Source organism: Delphinus delphis, chromosome 6 (genome assembly GCF_949987515.2).
Source record: "Delphinus delphis chromosome 6, mDelDel1.2, whole genome shotgun sequence".
NCBI lineage: Eukaryota > Metazoa > Chordata > Mammalia > Artiodactyla > Delphinidae > Delphinus > Delphinus delphis.
This window is the reverse complement of record NC_082688.1, coordinates 24,381,472-24,401,190: the sequence shown is the minus strand read 5'-3', so window position 1 is coordinate 24,401,190 and position 19,719 is coordinate 24,381,472. Positions and strand designations below refer to the sequence as shown.

Below are 19,719 nucleotides of genomic sequence, written 5' to 3'. Positions count from 1 at the left end.
AGCCCACATATGCCTTAAATAGCTGGTGACAGGTGTGCAGTGTTGTGGGTGCCAGGCAGTGGAGGTTTTGGGTGCAGTGTGCCAACAGTCTCTATATCCTTCCATCATTGATATCACCGTGTGCTGACCCAGAGAGAAGGGTCACAAAGGGTGACGTGAAAGCTAAGGGGAAAAGGGTTTCCATTAGGAGACAGCATCCAAGTATGTAAAATCCTGAGAGGTGAAGTAAAAGGAGTGAAATGTGACAATTGGCTTTAGCCTGAAGGATGTGGGGATGGACCCTGAGAGTCCCTGTGCCCATGGACGTTACAGGCTAGATGGAGCAATTGGCCTTAAGCTAGCACAGCACCTCTCCCACCTATGATAGAAAGCGCCAAGGACAGCAAGCATGGGCAGTGGGGGAGGAGCCTGTGAAACAGAGCATGTCAGGCTCTGAGTGTCTTAGTGAAGTGGTATGCACAGGTTGAGTGACAGAGTGTGAATAATGGTTCCCCAAAGATATCCACATCTGAATTCCTGGAACCTGTGATTATGTTACCTTTCATGGTAAAAGGAACTTTGCAGATGTGAGCTAAGAAGTTTGCAATGGGGAGATTAACAACCCTCGATTATCCAGGTGGGCCCAAAGTAATCAGAAGTCTCTTAAGAAAAGGGAGACAGGAGGGTCAAGTTCAGATAAGGAGATATGACAATGGAAGCAGAAGTCTGAGAGGTCTTTGAAGATGAAGGAAGGGGCCACAAGCCAAGGAAGGTAGGCAGCACCTAAGGGCTGGAAAAGGATTATCCCTTAGAGCCTCCAGAAGGAACAAGGCCCTGCTGAGACCTTGATTTTAGCCCACTAAGACTGACTGTGGGCTTCTAACCTCCAGAATTGCAGGATAATAAATTTGTGTTTTAAGCCATTAAATTTGTGGTAATTTGTTACTGTCTCAATACGAAACTAATATAGGCTCTTACAGGACTCCAGGGCAGTAAAAATGTACTAAGCAGCTGCATATTTCTCAGAAATCAAGAGGTGGGTTGAGGAGAAAGAAAATGGATGATTCTAAACTAAATACACCTTTGGTTGTCATACAAGTTCTCTTGAAATAAAGTCAGACAATCCAAGTTGGCCATGCAAACCCCTGAAAAGCAGAGGTAAATAAGCTATTTCTCAGGCAGCCAGGCATAGAGAAAAGTACTTTCTTATTCTTCTTTCAAAATTCAATACCATCTCCTCCTCTACCCATTGAACCAAGAAGCTGCCCCTATCACATAGTCACAAGGCTCATGAAACTGGACTTGGTCCTTTTCTTCTCTCATATCCCAAAAGGAGTAAAGAGCATCCCCAGTAACTTCCTTAAAGGAGAAAGCCCACCATTGTAGTGACTGCCTCTTTAATAAGAGCATGGTGCTGCATAACATAAGGATGGATCCTGGGCACTTTGAGAGCAGCGGGTGTCAGCACCAACAAGCCCAGCTTCAGAGATGGCATGTGATACAGTGGCCAAGCAGCCTCAGAGACACATGTTGGGTCGCATCAAGGGACACCTCTGGGAAGAAGTCGCAGTCAGCAGAACTTGGCACTGCTGGCTGGATATCCTTGGGTGGGCTATGTACCCAAGAGCCTCAGTGTTCTCATCAGTGGGACTGTAGGGTCTAATTTCATTGTCAACCCAATGACCTGGACAAAGGAGGAGTATGTGTGCAAATATGTGTCCAAAAATAATTCCTCTGCAGGTTGCCCTAAGAAATAAGTGGGACAGAAGTGCTTGGCATGTTCACCATAGCAGCCATTGGTCCTGCTAAAATCTAAATCAGATGGTGTCAACTATCTGATCAAAATTCTCTAGTGCTTTCTGACCTCACACAGAGTTAGAGCCAAAGTCCTATTAATGGCCTATGAGGCCTAACCTGAGCTGCTCTCCCTCCCCGACCCCTTCTCCCATCTCTACTTTTCCTTGCTCTCTCCACTGCAGCCACACTGGTCTTCTTGGAATCCTCTGACTTGGGAAGCAGCAAACCTTTTCTGTAAAGGGCCAGATAGTCATTTTCAGCTTTTTAGGCCATACAGTACTTATTGCAATGACTCAACTCTGAGCTTGTAGCATAAAAGCAGATATAGACAATACATAAACGAATGAGCATGGCTGTGATCCAATAAAACTTTATTTAGAAAACAGGCTGCAGGGCTTCCCTGGTGCCGCAGTGGTTGAGAGTCCGCCTCCAATGCAGGGGACACGGGTTCGTGCCCCGGTCCGGGAAGATCCCACATGCCGCGGAGCGGCTGGGCCCGTGAGCCATGGCCGCTGAGCCTGCGCGTCCGGAGCCTGTGCTCCGCAGCGGGAGAGGCCACAACAGTGAGAGGCCCACGTACCGCAAAAAAACAAAAAAAAACAGGCTGCAGGCCTGAGTTTGCAGACCCTGCTCTAACCCACAATCGTCTGCACCTGCTGCTCCCCGACATACACGTGGCACTCTCCCTCACCTCCTTCAGGTCCTCACTCAAGTGTCACCGTCTCAGGGAGAAAAATACATGGCACATGAACACAGCCACCCTCCCCCAAGCTTTCCCTGCTTTGCTTTTCTCTTTTGCCATTAACATCTTCTAACATATATTTATTTTGGTTATTGTCTGTCTCTCCCCAATCCCCACTGACTAGAATGTAAACTCTACAAGGGCAGAGATTTTTGTCTTTCTTTTTCACGGCTGCCTGCCTTGCACATAGCAAGCACTCAATAAATATTAATTGATTGGATAAACCTCGTTTATTAAAAAATTTAGAAAAAAGTAAGTCACTTTAAAAACGCTTTCAAATCCACCCTAACACAGGACAAAGGTTCCCAGTAAGCCTGAAAGCCCTGGGACACTGGATTATGTCATAATCAGTGATGTCATCACTGGGGAAATTCTCAAGTTGCCCTCTAAGCCTTTCAGGCCTTGAGGCCAGTGGGATTGAGGAAATTTCTGAGAGCAAAATAGCTCTTGAGAGCATGTAGGCTCCACAGGCGGCAATCATAGGGGCTGGGCCTTCCGAGAGAATGGGTGAACAGGCCTCCCTGCAGACACAGGTCCTCCAGACTGCCTCCTTAAAGGACGGCCCAGCGAAGCGGGCAGTGCGGGTTCGCCGTAACCATTCAGAGCCGGAAGAACCTACGAAATCACCTGTGGTCAATAATAAGTCCAAGCTAGAGTCGACCAAAGCAGTGGTCGTGGACCTTGGCACGGGCTACTGTAAATGTGGCTTTGCCGGGCTGCCAAAGCCCACCCACGTGATCTCATCCACAGTGGGCAAACCCTACATGGAGACGGCCAAAACCGGGGACAATCGCAAGGAGACATTCGTGGGGCAGGAGCTTGTCAACCCAGAGGTTCGTCTCAAGCTAATTAATCCTCTGCGACATGGCATCATCGTGGACTGGGATACAGTGCAGGATATCTGGGACTATCTCTTCCGTCAAGAGATGAAGATTGCCCCAGAGAAGCACGCGGTCTTGGTTTCAGACCCACCCCTGAGCCCACACACCAATAGAGAGAAGTATGCTGAAATGCTGTTTGAGACCTTCAAAACTCCCGCAATGCATATCGCCTACCAGTCCCGCCTGTCCATGTACTCCTACGGAAGGACCTCCGGCCTGGTTGTGGAGGTCGGCCACGGTGTGTCCTACGTAGTTCCCATCTACGAGGGCTATCCTTTGCCCAGCATCACCGGACGGCTGGACTATGCAGGTTCTGACCTGACAACCTACTTGATGGGCCTGATGAACAATTCGGGGAAACACTTCACTGAGGACCAGCTGGGCATTGTGGAGGACATCAAGAAGAAATGCTGCTTTGTGGCCCTGGACCCCACTGAAGAGAAGAAAGTCCCAGCTACTGAGCATACGATCCAGTACACCCTGCCGGATGGGCAGGAGATATACCTGCGCCAGGAAAGGTTCCTCTGCTCAGAAATGTTCTTCAAGCCTTCTCTGATCAAGTCCATGCAGCTGGGCCTCCACACCCAGACAGTGTCCTGCCTTAACAAGTGTGACATCGCCCTCAAACGAGACCTCATGGGGAATATCCTACTCTGTGGGGGGAGCAGCATGCTCAGTGGTTTCCCTAACCGTCTGCAGAAGGAGCTGAACAGCATGTGTCCTAATGACACCCCCCAGGTAAACGTGTTGCCCGAAAGAGACACTGCGGTGTGGACGGGTGGCTCCATCCTAGCATCGCTTCAGAGCTTCCAACCACTGTGGGTCCACCGCTTTGAGTACGAGGAGCACGGGCCTTTCTTCCTCTACAGAAGGTGCTTCTGAACTCCGATGAAGCATGGTCTCTGTGGTGGCCATGCATCATCAGCTTTGCTGGGTGAGCACCCGTCCCATACAGAGAGAGCTGAGCCAGCCGTTTCACTCCCGCAGTATTAAACAATCCTCACGTTTCCCTCCACAGTGTGTTTCTCTATTTCCTCACGCAATGAGAACTTCACGCATGCAGCATCTGCCTTAAAATGTCCATTTGCCAAAACAACAGCGGGGGGGGGGGGGAATGGGGGGAGAAGGGGGGAAGGATTATGGACCAAAAAGATGTGCTTTATAGGTTGATTGCTTAAGTATTTGGGGGAGAAACTACCTCTAAAATTATTCTGTCCCTTATTTTGTATATTCCCCACTTTAGGTACTACAGTATTGTTAAACTCTGCTTGGAAGGGAGAGTGGGATAAACATAGATTAGATAGATACAGTAAATGCTGTTGTGGCCTATAAGAAGGTCCCTTTCAATAAACACCAACAGGAAGTATGCTGTAATGGTTCAGTCGCCCACAAAGCAGCAGAGTGCATTTCACCGTTGATCAGTGACTCTGAAGGCTTGGAAAGAGCTGACGAAGATGTCTGATGCCTGGTTTAACTGTACTTTCTTTTAGTTCCAATAGTTGTTTATGTCTCAATACCAGTTCTTACCAACCCATCATGGTGATTGGCTGCTGAAACCTGGTGTATTATGAGCAAGATATGTGTATCTTAAGGGAAAAACTCTTCAGGGAATGGGTGCTATATAGATTTCCCCCTTTAAAAAACTGGGGGCAGATGTATCTTGGGTTATCAGCACTAAGGTCATGAGGATGCAACCCACAGCCATTCTCCAGACACTTCAAGCAGCAGATGCTCATCTCCAACCAGACTGGATTCTCCATCAACCTGCAGGGTATACAGCTGGAGTCTGGAACGGCGCAGGATAAAGGCTGCCAGTTCTGCAGTGTGGGTCTGTGGGAGGCTGGTCCATGCTGGTCATTCTAACCCAACTAAGGAACTGAAGGAACGTAAAGATCCTCATGGTCCAGGAAGCCCTTCCAGAGCCCAGCATGTTCTGTGATATTCCTGTGGGGCAGTTTACAATTGGACCTTCAGTTTTTTAGAACAGTCCCCAGTACATTCTCTGCCCTGTCTCCAACACTGGCAGGCAGCATAAAATAGTGGAAAGAACGTGGGCTTTAGATTCTGCAATTTGAAACTGTTTTGCTTCCAACTAGCTGTGTGACCTGAGTCTGCTCACCTGTAAAATTGAATTCAAATGCCTACCTCACACAGCTGATGTAAATATCAGAGGTAAACACCTGAATATGAGTGTGTGGCCTCCAGGAGGTGATCACAAGGGTTGTTAGCTAGTATTCGCTTGTAGAATTCTACCTCTTATAAAGGAGCCCAAATGCCATACGATGATCCTGAGCCACACATACACCCAAAGACACACACATTCAATCACTCATAGGAGAGTGATGGCATCTCTACCATTCCCAGGGAGAAGCCCTACAGAACCACTCTCCTAGCCTCCAGGGTTGCCTAGACAGCCTTGAAAGACCTAAATGCCCCACCCTGGAGACCTGGTAAGTAAGCACAGCTGGCTGGCACTAGCAAGCTAGAGTAGAGAAGCAGAAATAGCCACAGAAGGGCTTAGTCAGCAAGGACTAAGCCTTACCCTGGAGGATCAGGGAATCAGCTAGGAGCTGGGTACATTGACTTGAGAGAGGTATGCCTTGTTCACCTCAGTTTCTGCCCAAACCACTACTGTCAACACTCTATGAACATTCACTGATGGGCAGGTTGAAGTTTGGTTAATTCTTAACCTTTGGACCTCTTTGGCAGGGTGGTAAACCTATGGACCCCTCAGAATAATAGAATAATATTTTTAACTGCATCAAATAAAATACATAGGATTACAGAAATACTCTATCTTAGATCCCTTAAGGGTCTATGAACCCCCAGTCGATTACCCCCCAAAAGGTGAGGGTCTTGATGAAGGGGAGGCATGGGACGTGGTTCTAGAGGATGGGAACTCCCAGGCCATCCTAGGACCAAATGCTATACTGCATTTTAAAATGAAAAATACCAATATAAGGTTAAACAACTGTGTCATCTCATTCAAAGCACTTTTATGAATTCTCTCACTTGATCCGTATAAATCACACTTGCAGAAAAACAGAATCCTCCTCACACATAAAAAAACATGAATAGTTTTTACTAAGTATTTGGACGTCATCTTAGTCCAGTGGTTCTCAACTGAGGACAATTTTGAACCCCAAGGGACATTTGGCAATGTCTAAAGATATTGGTGATTATCATAACAGGAGTAGAGGGTACATAGCACTGGCATCAAATGTGTAGAGGCCAGAGATACTGCTATACATCCTATAGGCACAGGACAGCAAAGAATGACGTAACCCAAAATATCAACAGTGCCGAGGCTGAGAAACCCAGGTTAGCCTGGGTGGGCACACAAGGTTGTAGAAAAGCAAGACTCAGTGAGATTCCATGACTTTGTTCAAGGACACTAAGATGAGTGGACCCGTGATTTTGTCCTTTCTCTATACCAAGAGGACATCTGTTGGTCTTGAAGTTCCTGGGACTTCAAAACTAGTAAGAGTAACGGTGGAACAGCCTAGTGTAAGCATGAGGCATAGGCAAGGGCTTAGGGAGCACAGAGAAAATAGGAATCAAGAGCAGGCCTTCAGGGCTGCCAAACATCACCATATTAACTTTGGCTTGTCTACAGATCTCAGACATTTATGGTTACCTAGCTTCTAAGATGTTCATCCTCAACTCAGTTGCTACTAAATATGACAGACAAGGAAGGACAGCCAAAGACTCCCAAGGACTTGTCCAGGTGGTGCTTCTACTGAAGCAAAGCAGGTTATGGGCCGGCACGGGAGGAGGAAAAAAAGCTAATTCTGCTTCCCAAAATTGTAGTCACCTTAAATTACTAAGAATCGTCAGTTTTATTTATTTTTAAAAACATCCTCTTCAATTGTGGCTATGAAAAATCCCTCAGATGTGTGCACATGTATGTATATACACACATAAATATATGTGTATATATATGTAGGTATATGTGAAAATAAATTTATTTAAAAATATGCAGCAGTGCTAAGAAATAACACCAAGCTATATTCATAAAGGCATAATAAAACCATTAGCTCCTGCCTCAGTTTTTTAAAAAGTCTAAATGTAAAATACACTTTGATTACAAGAGACAATCCTCTGCAAATTTCCTCTTGATGTCTGGAGCATCTGAGCAAAGCTGATTCCATGGAACAAACAAAGTAACTGAGGCTTTTAGCTTCTTGCAACATGAATTGGGGAAGATCCCAAATTTGGGGGAAGAGTTATATACTCTTCTCTAGAAGATGACAGAATCTTTCCCCCAAATTAAGCATTCATCACTCTCAGGAGTTTCTCCTTTGCCCATACACAGCATTTTCCCCCATAAATTCGCCCTTGACTTTGCCTTCAATTTGGAAGGTCTGCTCCCACCTGCTACTTCTCCAAATGAATAAAACTCCATCTTGCTCAGAGGATAGAGAGAGTCCCTTTACTATTATCCATAGCAAGAGCACTATAATATATTAAAATGTCATATAAGTAACCATGTTCATTAATCCACACCAAAGAGTAGTCACAAAGCACTTGCAGCCTTTCAGTGTTGGGCACTTAATTATAGACCTTCTTCTTTTTCTATTATTTTGAGAAAATTTTCAGACACACAGAAAAGTTGAATTATACAGTGAACACACCTAGATTCTATAGTTTACATTTTGCTATATTAGGGAAAACCTTCTTTAGTTACACAATTCTGGGTATACCTATACTCTGACTTCCTGTTAGTTTACGTAGAGTAATAAAGGTCTGTTTCCGGTATTAAAAGCATGAAAGAGATTGTTAACCTTACCCAAGAGTCAGCCACAAAACTGTTGTCAAAACAAACTGAGCTTTTTCTAGACTTACTAAAAAGAGATAACATTCTCATTTCCTTCAAAGAAAATAACTAAAAGACAGAGGTCAGTTAAGCACCATAAAGAAAAATAAATGAAATGGCCCAGATACTGACGAAAACATTATGTTAAAAGAAGCAACACTTGGAGAAAAAGGAGTAACTTACTACTGTTCATGCCTATGATGCACACTGCTCACCATCCCAAATGTACGCAATACTGTTTCAGAAATTCTAATCTGTTCCAGCTCTAACACTGCTAACTCTAGCAGAACATTCACAGGCAAGAAAAATAGTCCATATGGACACTGTAGTGATAGGAGGCTCAAACCAGTTATAACTGGAAGCACATGACGTGGCAAGATATTACAAAATAACCGCTGTCAGCCTAGGAAAGCTTAGAATATCAAAGGATAGATTTCACTTTTCATTCTGCTTTAGTTCAAGGTGAAGTCATTTAAATGATTAAATTTGACCAAATGTTGGGAGCACTAATAGCCATGTTGTTTATATATAAAGCTTTCCTCAAGGAACATGAAACAATTTAAAAACATTATTTAACTTCTCTTCACACTTTTGAGGTAGCAGCCACAAAACATTCCCAATTAACTGAGGCACAAGTCAATTCTGTGATTTGTCTAGTTACGGTCCCAATATGATTCAGACCTGTAGCTGGGAATGAAACCCGATGTCCTGATTACCATAAATACCAGAAATATGCTCTCAATCAGCACTAAGTAGAAGAACAGTAGTTTTTACAAAATGATGCTATATGGGTTAAAGCTTAAAGCCTTGCTAATGATTAAGATTATATGCAAAATAAAATAGAACTGGCGTCTGCTGAGGTCAGCTGCACAGAGCAGCTCTCCGTAATGTTAAGGTAGATGGTCTTACTCTCCCCAGTTCCCAGCAGCCAGGCCTCGAGGAGTGAGGAGTGGAAGGAAAACAGCCTTCTCTGCCAGAGCCCTCCTAACTGGGGTCAGAGTCACTCTAGAAGGCTCAGTTTCCACTGGGTTCTTTTGTTGATCTTTGGTGGTATAAAAAGCACAGTACCTGAAAGGAAAGAGAAAATGTGACAGACACACTCTTTCATATTGGTGGGAGCTGAGACAGTAACTCTAAGCTAACACTAGGCGACGGGGCTTTGTACCCACAACACGACCATCAGAACCAGAGTTAATGTTTCCGTGACCCTAACAACCTCCCAGTCAGAGCAAACACAGCCTGGAGGCCCTGCCCCAAGAAGAGGAATTCCACTTCAACTTTAGGCATCTGGGAGGGTTGAAGAAAAAAAATGCCCACTGAGTGATTCAAAGTGGAAGAATGTTCTGTATTTCAAATGGGAGGGGGTGGTAGTTGTGGGTACGAGGCCGTATGCATGTATTAAATTTCACCAAACCATGCACAAAAGAGCTGTACATTTCACTGTATGTCAAATTTACCTCAATTATAAGAGTAAAAAAAAGTGCTGGCGTGTATTCAGTAAGTAAAGTTAATGGACAGAAAATACTTATAATAAAAACTTCTAAAAACACACTGATCAATAAAAATGTCCCTACTTAAAAAATAAATAAATAACTGGAAGAGGTGGGCGATGGTTGGGGGGAATTTGTCACCATTAGATAAAACTCGCAGGCCCTCTTTCAGTTAGATTTATGGAGTCTCTTACTTAAGTAGAAATCATATACAGGAAGTAGAGACATGAGAAAATATGTATATAGAGAGGTATTCATTCTCAGTATTATTCAGGGAACACCTATATATATGACCCATACAGACATGAAAAATTATTTTACAAGAATATTTTAAAGTGTGAGAAAAATGCTCAAGATAAAATGTTTTAAAAACATGGTTTTCATTATACATATACACATGCATGATACACACGTATGACTAGAAATTATTAAATCTTAATTTTCTTTGCTATACTTTTCGGTACATCCAGATTTTCTCTACTAATCATAACAGTTTTATAATTTCACATACAATTACTACTCTCTACACCCCGAAACAAAATTCTATTGTATATAGACAAAAAGACCACAAGAGGTTTTGCTTATTTAACAATATTGGAAAAGGTTACTTAAATTCAGGGTCAACAAGCCCCATAATTTCAAGTTAAATAGTAACCAACTTTTCAATGACCCCTTATCTGTTTTTAAAAAAGAAACAAGTTCTGAAAATAGTGTATTTTATTTTTTAAAATTAGGCATAACTACAATTATATTTGATTCTTAGACTTAACTAAATATAAATACCAAGTATTGACTTATTGGCAGGAAAGAAATTATTCTGACAAACTGTATGACAGCAGGACATGACATCTTTCACATTTCCATGTTTGAATTTCACAGCACAGAGAGAGTCATTTCACAAAAACATTTTGAGGGCTTTATCAGTTTTTCCAAAGACTTCTCTTAATCCTTTGATAGTCAAATCATACTCATTTGAAGTAATTTTGTTATCAATTATAAAAAGCCCAATTCGGCCATGATTTAAGCACTACTCTAGTAAAAGGTTAATCCATTTTATGAAATGGATTACATTTTTGCAGACTTGCAATCAACCTGCATGGTACTACGTTGCATCTTAACATGAAACAATCAGAAAATGCCCCATCAAGTCTCTGATCCCCTACTACTACTGTTAGCTGGGAAGGGGCAGGTGAGGAATATTTGAGAGGAACTAATTTTGTGAGTAGCTCATCCGCCTCTTTTTGGATTATGAGAACTTCTCCTTTCCTAAACAATCTACACTAGTGTTCCTACACAGGGACACGGATAATACATACTCTGATAATGAGGAGCCTCAAAATTTTAAAGTCTTTAAGGCTCAGCTGGGAAATGGAAGTGCTCTTTGATAAAGCCAACTAGACCAGCCTAGAGAAAGGTGTGACTGAACTTGACCTGAAGGTCGGCATCAAGCCAGCAGTGAGGAAAACGGGACAGAAAGCACAACTGGATTCGACACATTACAAACTAAACAATTACCAAACAACCTCTGGCCTGAGATGAATTGTAGCATCTCAGAAATAAGTGTACGTTTTGGGACTGATACCAAAGGCAGCTTGCCAGCCTCCAGGAAGAAGGGGATCTAGGGATACAGCAGTTAACTCTCTGCATGTATGAGCTTAGCTGGAACGGAAGGTGGTTAATTTTTTCCTGGTAGCAACATAAGCCATGAAATTTAAACTTGACATGGCTCCCACAAAGTCTACTTCAAATGTCATCAAAATGCTACCACAGTGTAGCATTTAAATGAAAAAATTTCAGAACATTGCCTCTCACATGCCAGAAATGCAAATAGCAGCCGTAAAAACTGCCACCTTTTCAAAGCTGAAAAGAAGTTGCTGTGCTTGACTGATCCACATGAAGGCCGAATACTCTGGCACCAAACTGATCTTTCAAAAGTTTTTTAGGGAATTCCCTGGCGGTCCAGTGGTTAGGACTCCGCTTTCACTGCCAGGGCCCAGGTTCTTGGTCGGGGGAACTAAGATCCCCTGCGGCCAAAAAAAAAAAAGAGTTTTAAACCAACTTTCAAAAGAAAGCCTTTAGGGCTTTCAACTTTGTTGAGGAATATGTAACCTAATTGATGAGAATCCTCTCCCCCCAACAAATAAACAAAACATTTTTGGTATAATTCAATAGGAAATGCAGATGAAATGCTAATCTTCTTTGGATTTGTTTTCAAATTATAGTCAATCCTAAGGATGACTAAAAGGTTCCAGCTCTTAAGCAAGGAATATGAAAATGTCCCCAAGACACAATGCAAAACTGCCAATAGTCAAAAAGGATTCAGATGAATCCTTAAAACGTACATGCAAATTAGACTGTTTAGACTCAAACTTCAACTGTAATGTGCCTGTACGCATGAGTGTATACCACTGCACTGACAAGTGTGCATGTCAGAACAATTTTTTTAAATTATACATTGAATGTCATATTGGATTTCCCAGACCCCCACCCAGGATCCCAACACTAAAGGCATTAAACTGATTTTAATAAAGATACAGTCTTAGAACTGAGGGAAATTGTAGTGACCCCCCATTCTCTCCTAATACTACTAACCTTCTCAACACTTACAAAAAGATATTCCTTCTGCTTAGTAATGGAATAATTTAGAGTGAAAAAAAAATACTAACCAAGAACAGGGACTGAAGTCTTCTCTTGTTGATAAGAGGCCATGATACCATTTGCAGTAGAATTGGGACCTAGAACCTAAGTATTGGGTTGGCCAAAAACTGCCTTCGGTTTTTAAGTAAAAATAAAAGACACATTTTTCATTTTCACCAAGAACTTTATTGAACAACGTATTCACTCTTTTGTTCCACTACCTTCTGCCATTTTTCAGGCAACTTCATAATTCCATCTTCCCAAAACTTTTTATCTTTTTGAGCAAAGAACTGTCCCAGGTGCCTTCTGTAGTCTTCCAGGGAATTGAAATTTTTTTCTATTAAGAGAATTTTGTAAAGACCTAAAGAAATGGAAATCCGAAGGTGCAATGTCTGATGAATACAGCGGATGAATCAGAACTTCCCAGCCAAGCTTTTTTGCCTAGTCATCAAAGAAACATGCAGTCTAGCGTTATCCTGATGGAAGATTATGCATTGACTAATTCTGGATGCTTTTCGTCGAGTGCTGCTTTCAGTTGGTCTAACTGGGAGCAGTACTTGTTGGAATTAATCATCTGGTTTTCCGGAAGGAGCTCACAATAGAGGACTCCCTTCCAATCCCACCGTATACACATCACCTTCTTTGGATGAAGACAGGCCTGTGCTATGATTGGTGGTGGTTTATTTCACTTGCCCCACGATCTCTTCCATTCCACATTATTGTACAGTATCCACTTTTCATTGCCCATCACAATTTGTTTTAAAAATGGAACATTTTCACTACGTTTAAGTAGAGAATCACATGCAGAAATATGGTCAAGAAGGTTTTTTTTGCTTAACTTATGTGGAACCCAAACATCAAAGTGATGAACATAACCAAGCTGGAGCAAATGGTTTTCAACGCTTGATTTGGATATTTTGAGTGTGTCGGCTATCTCCCGCGTGGTATAATGTTGATTGTTCTCAATTAATGTCTCATTTGATTCCTATCAACTTCAACTGGTCTACCTGACTGTGGAGCATCATCCAGCGAGAAATCTCCAGCACGAAACTTCGCAAACCACATTTGACGTGTTTGATCAGTCACAGCACCTTCTCCATACACTGCACAGATCTTTTTTTTTTTTTTGCATTTCAGCTGCGTTTTTACCTTTCTTGAAATAATAAAGCATAATATGACGAAAATGTTGCCTTTTTCCTTCCATCTTCAATGTTAAAATGGCTACACAAAAATTCACCAATTTAATGTCTTTTTTTAAATGCACGTGCTGCATGCTGTCACATACAATCTAACAAAATTGTTTCGAGTGAAGTTAAAGACGACTAAGTGCTACTAGAGCCATCTTACGGAAAATGACGAACGAACCTTTTGACTAACCCGATAGAAAGCAGACTGAATCAGCAATGATTATTTTATACTTCTGCTGACTGCAAATACCCAAATCTCTACCAGCAATAAATTGCCTTTCATTTTCATTGTGGTGTCAAACACATATGTGATTTTAATTTGCCAGTTTCTCCAGTCTCAATTCAGACCTCTACATCTCCTGTCTACCAGAAGAACAAGGTAATGATGGGGAGAAACAGAAGAAGAAAATCTCAGTGATATATGCCTGGTCCTTTCCAAATAAGTGAGCCATACCCTGGGGGCAGGGGATATAATAATAAGAGGTTATAGAATACACAGAGCACCAGACTGTACTCAAAGATTTGTGAGAATTTTTACATTAAAACAATTCTGTGCATATCATGGAGGAGAATGCAAACTCCGCACACGTGTTTAAGGTAAAACAAGAGACTTTGTAGGAATTCCACTCCTGCTCGAGCCTCAGCAGGCACATTCCAGGCCCCCCGCCTCGCCTTCACTCAGGTCTGTGTGTTCTCTCCTGGCGCACTCTCAGCAGTGATGTCACGTGCTCAAAACACTGCCATGTGACTACACCACGTAGTATACTGCATATATGACATTATCATGCTTTACCAACCAAAGCAAAAACACAATTTACCTGGTCATTTCCCCTAGAAGACTCGTAAGTTGGTATCTTAGATGTTAACATGATCTGAATAGATGAGGATAAGGGAGGACATGGGGAAGCATTATAAATTGTTAGTTTCAAAACCATTAGTTCTGAAGGTGATCACATTTCTTCTAAGAAATACCTATTACAGTAAATTCAAGTATTTATGGGAGGCTAATTCTCGGTTGTTTTTATTTTTATGGCTCGTAAAATGCTTTTATATCTACCTTCTCTTCTAACCTTCAAAACATTCCAGTGAAGTATACAGGGGAGTATTATCCCCATTTATAACTGGGGAAATTGAGACCCAGTAAGCTTATGAGCTGATTTCCAGCCTCTCTCTCAGCTCCAAACCCACCCTTCCTATACACTGCTCATGATGCTGGGACTGGGGGCCTGAGAAAACACCCCTCCTTGGACAGCCATTATGCTCCAACAATAGCAGACACCAGAGGGACAGGGCAAGGCTGGACGGAGGAAGGAGAGGGAATTTGTTCCCTTGTTCGCTTGCTTTCACTCAACAGTAGCTCTATACCCCGCAGCAGCTGTTTGTTCCAGTTTCTATATGCTTAGACCCAGCCTCATCCTGCGCCCTCAGCAATACCAGCACCAGCTGGCTGCCACCCCCTTCTCCGAGGTTCAAGAACCAGATCTGCAGGGGCCTCACCTCCAAGCGTCTAAATTCTAAGAATCCCAACTCTTCCTTTTGTTCCTTCAGCTTTATGGGTACAAGCGGCTGTCGGGTTTCAATCTCAATGTTCCTTCTCTGTGTTCCCTTACTGCCTTCTCAGTCCTCTAGTACTTGGTTAACCAGTTCCATATATTAAACTCTCTCTGATAAAATAATAGCTGTGGTTTTTGTTTTCCTTAATGGACTCTGACTGATAAACCAGCCTTTCTGAATCAAAACTGAAACTTTGAACAACAGACCTGAGATGTAAGAGACTGAGCAGATATACACAATAAATAGATGACAATATATTAGAATTCTTGATGGGAACGGATAATGGTAATGGATAACATCTTGTGCCAACTTGGCAAGTCTTGGTAATATGATTGTGGTAAAATCTCAAGCTGGCTTTGTTTTCTACCCACCCTGTCGGTATACCTGTTTTTTCCCAAACAATTTTTCTGTTTTCCCTTAAGACGATGGCTTACCAGCCTCATCTAATTGCTTCTTTCTGAGACTCATCTGTTAGTTTTCACAATATCCAGTTTTGTAGTTTTCCTGGGCAATTTTATAGCTTTTCTTCAGGCTATTGTTTAAGGTTGTCTTAACAATTTATAATATTTCTTTATCATTTATATGCAGTTACTCATATTTCTTTATAATTTATATATTTTAGATTTTCTAGTACATTATAGTTTTAAAATATTTCACACTTACCAGTGCCTTATGGTTTTTAAAGTAGTTTCTGCTTCCTAATTTCATTTGATCCTTACAACAGGTTATCAGAGAATAAGAATATTTTGTTCACGTCTCATAGCTGTTAAAGGGCAGAACTTAATTCTTCTTGGTAGTTGTCAATGTGATATTCCCTAATCTTCTGATGAGAGTGGTAGCACAAATATTATTATGATTATTTCATAGACTCAGAATTGAAACTTAACTTACATGCCTCATCAAAAACAATTGAATTCCTGCCAGAGTTGAAATTAGAATAAAAAATGAGAATTTCCTGATTTTTGGTCAGATCTTTTCTCCATATGGAACAAAGGCCTTTAGTTAAGACATATTATCAGGTCTTATATCTTTAACTTATGAAGCAAAATAAAAAAGTTTAAAAAGGAAAAATAAAACTTAACTAAATATAACTTGTCAGTTTTAAGTTTCTTTATATCATAAAATGAACATATATAATGTTTACCTGAAATTTTTTGAAGTACCTTAAGAAGTAATAGTTAAATATTAAAGTTGTTTTAAGAATACTCAAAATATTTTTAGTCTTTTCAATATTACTCTTCAAAATTTGGGTATGTTAATGCCTGAAATGCTCTAAAACTTTAGTATAAAATCAATTTAAGGCAATAATTTTTTCCTACCTCGTTAATAATTCATTTTATTTCAGGAGAGAGAGTCCACTAAAAACTTCGCAGGATTTAATTCATCAACCAGAGGTAGATTTTATTTCCATTTTATGCTAATACTGTAGCATAAAAGTTGGTAATAGCTAGTTTTCTAAATGATTTACTGTAATTGTGTGTTTACCTGTGCACACAACACATGTATACTATAGACAGTGGTAGAAAATTAGAGGACTTGCAGTAGCATTTTTTGGAGCTTTTTGATTATCTTATTGGAAAAACAAAAACCAAATATTATAGGGATAAAGTAGAACGGGCTTTGATAGTCACTAGATGCAATATTAAGTTTCAGGTTTTCCCAAGTAGGTGAAAATATCCTGTCAGCAAATGGATTTCTCTTATACTGTCCTGAATGCGAGGAAAGGTTTTTGGCTTCTTCATTATTGAATTGGATGAATGATATTGATTAAATGAGATAACACATAAGAAAGCATCTGTCATGGGGCTGAGACCATTATAGCTTCTCAGTACATGTTAGTTTCCTTTTCTTCTTCCATATTCCTGATGATTTAGGGCATTCAGGGAGAGACACATATACTGACACTTACCCTTCTGCCCTGTGTGTCTCGTGAAACTCCACATAGGCCTAGCTCTAATTCTCCTCGCTTACCTGGAGGCTTAGATTGATAAGTGGATTACAAGAGTCCTTTCTTAATTCCCTGACGCACATGTTAGTCTGTTTGCCTCTCTAGAACCAAAGGCATTCTTGCATTTGAAATCTGAAATTTCTATCACTTTATCAACTTTACGTATTTTCCTTTGGCATTCCCATGTGCTTTCACCTGAGCCTCTTCAGGGAAGGGATTTCAGCTTGAGAGGATGATTGTCAACAGAGTCAGCAGAATTATAGAAACTATTTCATTTGGAATTTTCTATAAAGTTGACTATAAGTGAGTTTTTCCCTTTTTAAAAAGTTGGAATAGAGGCTTCCCTCGTGGCGCAGTGGTTAAGAATCCGCTTGCCAATGCAGGCGGGTTCTAGCCCTGGTCTGGGAGGATCCCACATGCTGCGGAGCAACTAAGCCCATGAGCCACAACTACTGAGCCTGTGCTCTAGAACCCGCGAGCCACAACTACTAACCCCGCGCGCCTAGAGCCTGAGCTCCGCAACAAGAGAAGCCACGGCAATGAGAAGCCCACATTGTTTTCCCTTTTAAAGGATAGGGAAGGATGTGAAGGACAATTTGACCTTGAGATCAGGTTATCCAATGATAGCAAGGCTGTTGGAAAGAGAATTAAAGTTAACCCTGAAATTATTGCCTCCTTCCTCTTCATATGCTTTATCTAATTTATTACCAAGATCTGTTATTTTTCTTCACAAATCACTCTCAAATTTGCCCTGTACTTTTCATTCTTCCTGCTGCCACCTGAAGTTCAGTCTTCACTTCCCTGGTGTCTCTCACTCTAAAAGACTCTGTGTACCACTTAAAAATAATCATCCCGAATATTCTAAAGTATTTTTCAGTATTCTTTCCCATCATCCTCTTCTCCTCACTAAATTGTACAATGTATGGTCAATAGGGAAAAAATAATCCCCTCAAATGGCTAGCTGAAGAATGGTATAGGTGACAAATTCTATCTTGCTGAGCTGGAAGCAGGAATGTTCTAACACTTTTGACCTCATCTAACCCTTTTGACCCCATGTTCCAAGATTCAACACCCTCTTATAATTGGGGATATTATGAGATGAGCTTCAGATCCATCTAAAAGCCCAGGCATAATTTTTATGGCTAAGTATCAAATGTCTGTGTGATCCTGCACAATAATTGGAGGTGTCCCGGTGTAGGGGAGCCACTGCAGGGACTGATTCTGCATCAGGTCTGGGAAATCTGCTTCTGAATACCGTTAAACTCTTGTGTTTTCCTGGATACAACAAAAAACATAGAAGTTCCATGACAGACCTTTTATGTTTAGGTTTTATTTTTTAACTTCTGTATGAAAATTATCCATGAGTGTATTTCTTACCAACTGTCTAGATGACATACGCCTAACGTAGTGATGTTTTTCCTTTCTACCAGGTTTTTGCTGAAGAGGGTCTGAAGCTTGCTTCAAGTGTGCAAGCTTTCTCAAAACAGGTAATGCACGTATCCTTGCCTGGTGCTGGTGGTGATGTCATAAATACCCACTTTGAGGGTATATTATTAAGGTATAAAGGTATTTAAGGTTTAAAAGATGGAATTTCATTGGAGTTGTTATAACTTCCTTATTTACATTTCAGCTGAAAGATGATGATAAGCTTATGCTTCTCCTGGAAATAAACAAGCTTGTTCCTCTGTGCCACCAGCTCCAGGCAGTAACTAAGACACCTTTGCAGAATCAAGTGTTTCTAAAGGTAAAAGGGAGGGTGGGACATTCAGGAAAGCGCTTGAGAAACTTTCACACTTCTTTTTTTATTAGGTTAGCTTCCAGCCCCTTTTTCTTCAAATAAAGTGTTAATACCCACAGAAGAACCATGTATTTCCATTTTTCCTGCCTTGACTGCAAGAACCATTTATCATCTGCAGTTATAACTGACCCCAGGAAGTAGTAGGTTCACCAAGTAAATTAGCTTTTTGGACGTGATTAATTCCATAGCACGGAGCAGCTACCCTTAAATCCCAACATCATCACCTGACTAACTAGGGCACAGACACCTCAGACTGAAGGGCTTCTGTTGTTTGTTTTAGGGAGTTTGAGTGCAAAAAAGTAGAGTGCAAAGAACTGCAAAGAAGGGGGTTCACTGCCACTATTTGGTGCACTTTGAGAAGCCCCTAAACCATCTGAAATAGAACAGGTTGATTTTCCATCCATTATTCCTGGGGTCCATGAAATTGGCATGAGACTTGGGCAACAATCCCTGCTTCTGTGTTCTGGGACCTCAGGTCATCAAGTCAGCTCAGATGCCTTAATCTGTATACCCTTTGAGATCCCTTAGATTTCTACAATGAAGAAATGGTTACCATTTTCAAACTAAATGCTAAAGTCTTTTGAAGGCCTCCTTATAAGAATTTGATTTGCTTGCTATCTGTCACTATAGGTTGATAAGAGTATTACAAAGACAAGATGCATAATGGCTACTTTGGTCCAACTTCTCTCGCTTTGCTATAAACTGCTTAAGAAGGTAAGATAATTTGTGTATCTTAAATTCACATTAAAAATATTAGTCTAAAGGAAAATGCAAAAGAAAATAGATACTACTTAATTTTGCAATTTTTATTTTAAAAGTAAAGCAGAAACTAATTGTCTTAATTGTTTCCAGCTTCAAATGGACAACAACAGATGAGTCTCAGTTACAAA

At 41.3% G+C, this 19,719-nt stretch overlaps 1 protein-coding gene and 1 long non-coding RNA gene across 2 annotated transcripts; both read left to right on the top strand.

The window, feature by feature from the left end:
• The first annotated feature begins 2,973 nt into the window (after nucleotides 1-2,973).
• ACTL7A (actin like 7A) lies at nucleotides 2,974-4,281 on the top strand. Its single transcript, XM_060013352.2, is given in 1 exon segment — nucleotides 2,974-4,281. A coding segment is annotated over 1 exon segment (1,308 nt).
• A 14,178-nt stretch (nucleotides 4,282-18,459) lies between these two features.
• Nucleotides 18,460-19,543, top strand: LOC132426555 (uncharacterized). Its single transcript, XR_009519724.1, has 3 exons — nucleotides 18,460-18,518; nucleotides 18,662-18,775; nucleotides 19,460-19,543. It is a non-coding gene; the product is annotated as an uncharacterized lncRNA (long non-coding RNA).
• The last annotated feature ends 176 nt before the right edge of the window (nucleotides 19,544-19,719 follow it).